This window comes from Lynx canadensis, chromosome B2 (genome assembly GCF_007474595.2).
Source record: "Lynx canadensis isolate LIC74 chromosome B2, mLynCan4.pri.v2, whole genome shotgun sequence".
Classification (NCBI taxonomy): domain Eukaryota; kingdom Metazoa; phylum Chordata; class Mammalia; order Carnivora; family Felidae; genus Lynx; species Lynx canadensis.
In genome coordinates this window covers 23,297,338-23,306,483 of record NC_044307.1, presented here as the reverse complement: position 1 = coordinate 23,306,483, position 9,146 = coordinate 23,297,338, and the positions used below count along the sequence as shown (strand labels likewise).

At 49.0% G+C, this 9,146-nt stretch overlaps 1 protein-coding gene across 1 annotated transcript; it reads left to right on the top strand.

Moving 5' to 3' along the window:
• The first annotated feature begins 3,480 nt into the window (after positions 1–3,480).
• On the top strand, positions 3,481–5,866 carry PPP1R3G (protein phosphatase 1 regulatory subunit 3G). The gene has a single exon (XM_030314923.1). It carries the CDS (start codon positions 4,215–4,217, stop codon positions 5,250–5,252), a length of 1,038 nt encoding a protein of 345 aa, XP_030170783.1. The 5' UTR covers positions 3,481–4,214; the 3' UTR covers positions 5,253–5,866.
• Positions 5,867–9,146: the final 3,280 nt, after the last annotated feature.

Below are 9,146 nucleotides of genomic sequence, written 5' to 3'. Positions count from 1 at the left end.
TGTTTATGCTTCTTATGATTGGTATTTATAGTCATCCAAAGTCAAATGAGAAAAGTCACTAAATGTAAGTGAAATGACTTAAACATTGCAGAAAATTGATATGAGGATAAAAAGTTAACATACTAAAACTTGAAGTGTTGATAGGAGGTTAACTTGATACTAGTGGGCTCTTTCACATGTAATGTGTAAATGACTCTGTTAATTTCAGAAAAAAAAATTGGTTGGGTATTAGGCCAATCAAGCTCTGGGAAACTTACAAATTACACTTAGAATATATTATGCAAATCATGTTAAAACCTGGATGATCAGAAACATGAGTAAAACTCATTGAAATAGGGAAGCCAAAGAAATTTAGAATAAAAATAGAGAACTCCATCCTTAAGGCTTTCTTATTAACTCCTCATCCCTTTGTTGTGGGAAGCAAGGCCCCTTCTGACTTGGTGACTTTTTTTTTTTTTTTTAAGCTAAAAGCAACATGACTTACCTCCAGCAGGCTCCCAGAGAGGGCTGCAGCGGGGTTCAGACAGTAGGTTGTGTGAGTCCAAATCCTGGCCCAGCAAATTCTATCCTGGGTAACCAGAGCAATTCAGTGAATTGTTGTAGGCCTCCAGGTTGCCATACTTGTGGTAACATAACCATCCCATCAGGCTGTGTGAGGTTGTGCAATGCTGTGAGCAGTGTTTTAGCACACGATGATTCGCAAGCCCTGGCTATACTAGATATCAATCTGGCGCTCCCTTCTCTGGGTGGCTGAGTGGCTTTGGTTAAGCAGATCATTTGAATTTCACTTGGCTTTATTTTTTCCACTTTTGAAGCAAGTCAGTTGTACTCAGACCTCTTAGATTCTGCTAGAAGGTACACATAAGAAAGAAAAATGAACCAGGCAAGCAGGGTAATGCTTTTTTCAAGTTTATTGCAAGTTCATCCCATTGCCATATTTCAGTTGTGCTGAAAAATGCAGTCTAAGGCACTACAGAATTTGATCCTTTTAGATTAGAAGGCATTTTTCTAGGAAGTTTCCATGGCTGCATTTAAGCCCCTGAAAACTCACTGTGACTTCATCTTAATCAACTCAATCCTCTTCAAAAAGCTGAAGAAGAGTTAGGGGACACATTTCTAAAATGTTTCTGCTCTTTTAAAATACTTTAAAAATTAAGATTTTTGTAACACTTTAACATATTATATATGGTGTCTCTATCCTCTTAAATTCTGTGTTTGGGCCTAAGAATTAAACTGACAAAAGACAGATTTACAAGAGAGAAACATAAAAAGTTTATTTCTTGTTGGTAGTTTTATGTGTACATGAAGGCTTTCATATTCAGTGTAAGAAATGAAGACCCAAAGAAACGGATAGGCCTGGGAGCTTATGTACCATTTTAACAATGATGGTTAAGTCAGGGGACGTGGCAAGACGAAGGAAAAAAGGGTCTGGGCTAAAAGGGTAAAATGTGGGAAAGTGACCTAGAAGTACATGGGGAAACTAGTGGAAGCTAAGGTCTATTTTAGTAGGTTTGTTTGTCCAGATTCAAATTGGTGTCAACTCTGTCTTGATGATGAGAATGTTCTCCTTTTCCTGGTACAAGAAATCTATGCCGTGATTTTGGGTAGAAAGGAGAGCCCTTCCTGTATCTGCTGTTTCTCAATTGTCTTCACCTCAAAACAATCAATGTGTCTGCTGTAGTGTACATGTTTGTGTCCCCTCAAAGTTCCTATGTTGAAATCTAACCCCCAATGTGAAGGTTTTAGGAGATTGGGCTTTGGAGGGTAATTGGGTCATGAGGGTGGGGCCCTCATGGATGGGATTAGTGCTCTTATGAAAGAGACTCAAGAAAGACCCCTTGCCTCCTCCGCCATGTGAACCCCTTCCACCTACATTCCCCACATTCCCACCCACATGGGGCCCATACAACTATGGGCTGAAATGTTACCTGCAGGCCTATCTGTTCACTCCTACTCACCTTCCTCCCGGAGGCCTCCCTGGCTAGGTTGCATCCTTCTTAGCATCTGCTAGTGTGGCCAAGCCTGTATTTGCTTTTTGGTTAATGTTGGTCTCCTTCAATATACTGAGCTCCCTGAGGGTGAGGTGTTCTAACACTTTCACTAAAAAGCAAAGAGAGTTTCTGGGCCTAGGGCCCTGCAATAACCCTGAGACTGACGCCTCCTTGAGTCCTACTCCTTAGGCACCTCACCTCCTGAAGTCCCTTGTCCTGCAGTGGGCACATGGCCTTGATGAGGGCAGTAACCCAAAGGGTCACCACAACCTCAAAATCTCTTTGAAATCCTATTTTAATCTTCCAAATAATTTTCAAATTTTGTGTTTAACTCCATAATATGTAAATATTTACCTAAATGTAAAAATAATGTCTTCTTCCCCAAATCTTGGAGTTGTTCAGGGAGACACACAGAGTATCACGTGCCTCTTGTAAGCTTCCAAGTTGACATGCAATCGTGGAATTCTATATTGGGCACCCAAGGACCTACCACCCTAACAGGAGGATGGCAGAGCCCCTTCCTCAGGAGCATCACACCCCCAGCCCTGGCTTCCTAGTGATGGGAGAACTCTTCCCTCTTAATTGCCCAGGGTTCAAATCCCACCACACCTAGCTGTGAGGCCTGGGCAATGAAAAATCCTTCTACACCTCTGTGTCCCACTTGTAGAACAGGGATGATGCTCTGAGAATAAGATCAGGCAAGGAGGATCAGTTCAAACCAACATTTGCTGATGGCTGGGTGCTCAGTCAATATTAGTGATTAATATGACCCTTACTCCCTACTCTCCATCTTATGCCTGCCGCCTCACCAAAATGCCTCAGGTGCTGGCCCCTTTAAATTCTGCCAGACCATAAGGTATTTTAGTTACCATGCCTCAGTTAAATGACCCAGGTAGGTTGGCTTTTCTTTTTTTTTTCTTTTCTTTTTTTCCCCTAAAATACTGTATCTATGTTTCTAGAATCCCTAGCTTTTTACACAAGTAACTCCACACGTCCACACAGGTTTATACGCAGGTCCCCAAAATGCTGGCCCTGGAGCCCAGCATCGGCATGACCTTGTTGGAAATACTTTCAGCAACACTGAATCAGAAACTCCAGGGTGGCGCAGGAATGTTTTCACAACCCCTCCAGGTGACGCCGACGCGCGCTGATGTTTGCGAGACACTGACTTTGATCAAGGTAAAGTTAGCCTTAAAAACAGACAAAACCAACAACAAAAACTCACTACCGAAGGTCTCCCCAGTGCCCAGGTTCCACGTTCCACCGGTAGAGCCGCAGGTCGGCCGCCTCGCAGCCCTAGCGCACGCCGAGGCCCCTCGGGGCCTCGGGGAGAGGCAGTGCGCGCGGCGACGGTCCCGCGGGGCCCCGGTCGTCGGGGCCCCGGAGCGCGGCGGGCGGGACAGGGGGGAGGAGCGGGGACGTGCTCCCGGGCCCCGAGCTAATGGCCTCCGGCAGCTCTCGGCGCAGAGCCGCGTCCCCGCCCCGGACTCGGCCCCAGCCCCCGGGCGCCGCCACTGCGGGAGCGCCGAGGCCAGCGCGCCGGCGGGAGAGCGGGACTGAAGCCCGGGAGCCCCGAAGTTTGGGAAGGAAGGAAAAGAAAGCGAGGGAGGCGATCGGCGCTCTCGGTCCGCTTGCCCGCAGGCGAGCTTCCCTAATTGCGCGCCTGCCCCCGGGGACTTCCCCGGCCGCCGCGACACCCGGGAGGAGACGGCTTTGCGACCCGCCAGAGGGCGGACCCGTCCAGACCTGGGGCAACTTGACGCGCCGGAGGAAGGCAGTTCGCGCCCGAGTCCACGAAAGCTGAGCGCCAGTTCACCCGAGGAGCTCCGGAGGCAGGACCGACGCGGACCCCGCCGGGGTGGGCGCGAGGGAAAAGGGAGCCCCCAACTTCCAGAGAGCCGTCTACACCTTCTGCCTCAGCCTTCGGGAAGCTCGCCCGCTTGCTCCGGCCCGCGCCGCCCAGCTCCCCGGTGTTCCCACGGCCTGCGCCTCCCCGCCCCGGGCCCTCCCCCGCCGCTGGCAGGTTCAATCCCCAGAGCCGGCCCCACGCCGGCATCCTCCTCCCACTTCGCGCCGGGTCGCCGCCGCTAAAACCCGGGGCTACGCAGTGGGACTGTCTTCTCCTCTCCAGCCCGGGGCGGGCTCTGCGCGCCTTTGCAACGACCCAAGGTGTTAAGTCTCCAGGGAGAAGCGATACGGACAGTCTCGGGGCCAGACAGCGTCATGGAGCCCCAGGGGGCGCTAAGTTTGGAGAAACAGGGACCTGCGCTCTTTGGAGAGCCCCCTCCAGCCGAGGGGCTGCCCACTCCGGGGGACGACGGCGGCGGCGCGTCGGAGGCCCCGAGCCCCGACGCTGACCCCTTGTCTGCGGAGGAAGAGGCCACCTCCCAGGAACCGGAGGAGCTGCTGGAGTGCCGCCGCCGCCTCCCGCGTTCCTTTTCCCTGCCCGCGGACCCGATCTTGCAGGCGGCCAAGCTGCTGCGCCAGCGCCAGCAGCTTGGCCTGGGGCTCGGCCCGGAGGACGGCGAGGGGGCCGAGGGCTTGCCGCACGGTCCCGGCAGCTGCTGCGCCAAGTGCAAGAAGCGAGTGCAGTTCGCGGACGCGCTGGGGCTAAGCCTGGCCAGCGTGAAGCACTTCAGCGAGGCGGAGGAGCCGCAGGTGCCTCCCGCCGTGCTCTCCCGCCTGCGCAGCTTCCCCATGCGCGCCCAAGACCTGGAGCAGCTCCCCGGCCTGCTGGCCGCGGCGGCCGCGACCGCGGCCCTCTCTGCGCCGCCTCCCCGGCTTCGGCCTCTTTTCGAGCTTCCCGGGCCCAGCGCCGCCGCCGAGAGACTGCGGCGGCAGCGCGTGTGCTTGGAGCGCGTGCAGTGCTCGGCGCCCTCGGGAGCGGAGGTGACGGGCTCCGGCCGGGTGCTGGGCTGCCCCGGGCCGAGAACCGTGGCGGTGCGCTACACCTTCACCGAGTGGCGCTCCTTCCTAGACGTGCCGGCCGAGCTGCAGCCCGAGCCGCCGGCGGAGCCACAGCCACCGGAGGCGCCGTCGGGGGGGCCCGGGGACGCCGAGGAGGAGCCAGGCGCCGAGCGCTTCCACTTCTCGCTGTGCCTGCCCCCCGGCCTGCAGCCCCAGGAGGGGGAAGACGCGGACGAACCGGGCGCCGCGGTCCACTTCGCCGTGTGCTACCGCTGTGCCCAGGGCGAGTACTGGGACAATAACTCGGGGGCCAACTACACGCTGCGCTATGTACGGCCTTCCGACGCGCTCTGAGCCCAAGGCCGGGCTCCAGGCCGCGCGCCGCCCCAGAGCAACCGGGTGACCTGCGGGGACGATTTGCTGAGCCCCGTACCTCGGGGAAGGAAAGGAGGGAGCCGTTCAACTGCAAACTTTCACCAGGACGGATCCGGCGAGTGAGCCTTGTGAGCACCGAAACTCCTCGCCGGTTGTCTCCTCGCTTAGGCCTTCCTCCGCTGCTTCTGGGATTCTCGCTCTGCGTCAGAATGGGAAGAAATTCTCAAGACTCTGAGCCATAGCTTCCTCCAAGAAAAAGTCTCCTGACCCTTGCGCTTAATTGTAAGACCTTGGGATTTGTTTAAAACTATAGACAAAGTGTTTTCGCCGTTGCTGCTTGCTGGAGATGCCTGAGTCTCAGGGAAAGGACAGGCATCCTGCCACATCATGCCAGGAGAATGCACTGGACCGTGGTGGTGAAGGGGAGCCTTCGCACAGGGGCCTGTTTCTCTGAGAAAACCGGGTGGGGCCTGGGCTGGGCCGTCCTTTTCTCTTAACTGGGGTCTGGGAGATGTTTGCACAGACTGGACATTACTTACTTGGGCCTATGTGTACACATGTCCTTTAAAAAAGTAAAGGCAACTTGCACACTCTTTTACGCTGTACTTTATATTTCAGCTCCTGGGGAGTTTGGGAGGTCTTGACAGGTGATCTTCCTCAAATAGTTAACAGTATTTTCAAGTTTCTTTCCTCCAATCCTTGCTCTCTGATGTGGAAAAGCCCAGATTTCCTATTCTGGGCAAAAATGTTCTTTGAAATGTTTTGTAGGAGGGTTCTGTCCCCTGCCAAAATGAGGTGGTTGGTCAATTGATACATTAGAGTAATCCTGTAGACCTGTGTAAGCTGCAGTCACCAGCCCTCAACCCCCTTGTATAGGCGGAGCACATAATAGCTGCTAGACTTCTCTGGGCCTTTAGCAGCCAGAGAAGCTGGACTTTCCAGTGGTTGGGTGATAGGAGGGTGTGTGTGTGTGTGTGTGTGTGTGTGTGTGTGTGTGTGTGTGTAATGGACAGGTGTCTTTCTGTCTTTAGTCAGAGCCACAATGGGTAGTGATGACCTGATAGGAGATGAAGCATGCCCAACAGGTACATGTTGTCAGAACCAGATGGGTGCTGTGCACACTGGCCTTCGTCACTCAGCTGCTGATGCTGTGGATGCCAAGATAAAGTGGCTATGTATGAGCAGGGCAGGTAAGTATCCTGGCTGAGGACCTGATTTTTAACCACACCTTGGTTACCCCTTGGTAATTTGTCTTTCTTTCATTTTCATTATTTTCCAGCACATGATGAGTACAGATAATTCATTTTGTAATGGTAATCTTTAAGAAGGATGGTTTCTACCATTGCTGTATAGGAACCAGGGTAGGCATACCACAGCCCATGGGCCTAATTCAGCCTGAAGCCTGTTCTCGTAGGGCCTGAGAGCTGAGAATGCTTTTACATTTGTAAACAATTGGAAAAACTCAAAAGAAGAATACTGTTTTGTGACACATGAGCATTATATGAAATTTACATTCAGTTTCCATAAATGAAGTTTTATTGGAACACAGCCATGCACATTCATTTACATATAATCTGTGACTGCTTTCCTGCTAAGTAAAGTTGAGTAGATACAACAAAGGCTATATGGCAAAAGGTAAAATATTTACTAACTGGTCTTTTATCTGGCTCTAGAAAAGTAGTATTTTTTAACAGTAGATGCTGAGAGTTACACTTAATAAAGTAGCTAAACTTTCAGTAAGGTTTGCCACTTGAAATGAACCTCTTGTGGGTAGAGGTAAAACTGTTTACATTATTTTCAGTAATCTTGGTTACAATAAACACTAAGACACCAAATGTACAATTATTACTGTGCAAGGGGGGAGAATCTACTTGTCCTCTTTCATCTAAGAAATAATAATAAATCAGTACGGCTGAAATATAGCATCTATCTGAACTGACATCAAGTTACAGAAACTGCCAGATACTTCCATGCCTCAAAATGGAAAAATGGAAAAAGCCATGGAAATATTTAATTTAACCTCTGCTTTGGAGACATTCCTTTTGACTATAGCAGTGGTTGCCAAAGGTAATTGATCATGGGGAAAAGTTTCAAATAATTATTAGCAGAAAGCCATCCGAAGTTCATTATAATTTATGCTTGGAGTAAAGCAGACTAAAAAATAGTCATGTCTATGAAACAATGAATACTTAATTCACATACACTTATAAAAAGTTTTATAACCATAGAAATAAGCAATTTTAACAATTGCATTTTTACAATTTTTTACAATTTTAACAATTGCATCATTTTTCTGTTACTAAATACAAAAATTATCAAGCTTTTTCATGCAACGCCCCATACTGAGTTCTGTATGCCACCTCTTTTTAAAAAATGCATTATTGCATAAGAACACTTAGATAAATATATTTTATATTTTTCTTATGTGTTTATGAATACATTTTAGTTGAAACATATTGCTAGTGTATATGGCTTATAGCACAGTTTGAAATGCCAATTCATATGATAATTATGCATTATTTTTGGGTTGTTTGGGATTATTTAAAATTAAACAAGGATGAAATTAGGAGCCCAATAACATGATCAAAATAGAGATCCCCTTGTCTGGTATTCTTCAAAAGGGTAACCCTTCAAATATGGAATAAAGTAAGAAATGGATTTTAAAGAGGTATGAAGAGCAAATTTTTTATTTAAAAAAAGTATTGGCTTTCAAAAGTATATTTTGGAATTCAAGCAATGACTCTTAAAAGTACTTATTTCATAATATAATGAAAGTCAAACCTGGCTTTCAGGTGAGGAAATCTAGCTTTGCTGTCTCACAAATCCTGGAGAATAGTTTTTCTAAGGTTCAGAATTTTGTAAAAGATTTGGAACAGCCCAGTCTTTCTGCACATGGTTATGGCCCTTCATACATTAAGTATTAAGCAATCTTCTAAATGTCAATTTTATAAAGTGCCAACTTTTCATTATAGACTGATAACAAACATTTTGTAAAGAAACATAAGGAAGTTAAATAGGTTTTGTTTTTGAAGAGGTAGTTTCAAAAGAAGGGGCGATACTGGCCAGACCAAGGAAGTGTTTGAGAGTATATTTCCAGAGTGGAATGAAAACTCACATGCTCATCCCCCAAAGCAAAATTCCAACAATTCACTTGTGGGTTTTTTTCAGGAATATTTACCTTGAGTAAGGGAGTGAGGGGGGAGGCTGTCATTCTAGTTGAAATGCTGAAATGTAATAGCTGAAGTATCTATTAGCTCTAATGATCAAAACTCAGTTCTGCTCAGCTCACTTAATGATGCTGAATTTTACCAGAGAGATTCCAGCATCTTCTTTATGGGCAAGTGGGTCCATGGATCACTGGGTCAGGAAATGTTGGATGAAGTGTGTGTCCTTATCTGAGGTCTCAGAAGCAGTGGCTGGAAAACGTAGCAGTCTGTATGGAACAGAGTTTCCCCTTACAGTCCTCAGGTTTATGAAGCAGGGTGATCAGGACGTTCCAAGACTTCCCTCAGGGAGACAAGGATCCTGCTTCAGTGAAGTACTGGATTAGGATCCCGGAAACCCAGCAAGCTCTGGGGGACGCTGACATGCCTCTCTTCATAGGCAGCAGGGCCACAGCTCCAGCAGCCTTCCTATAGCACGTGGGGGTGGAGCAGTTGTCATCCACCAACCTTAGCTGCAGGGCCAGGGGAACTTTGTCCGGTTGGGTGCTCAGTGGGCTTTCCGCCTGACCATGCCCTCACCTGCTGTGCCTTTCCTCCCTGACCCGGGCTGAGGGCTTCCCTGGTGATGCTGTGGTTCGTGAGTCTGCTCACTCGCAGCAAAGCTGAGCCTTCTGCTCATTTCATTTCTGGAGTTGTTGTGTTGGACTAT

Coding starts and splice junctions, on each gene's coding strand:
- PPP1R3G (XM_030314923.1), top strand. CDS start 4,215: ATGGAGCCCCAGGGGGCGCTAAGTTTGGAGAAACAGGGACCTGCGCTC.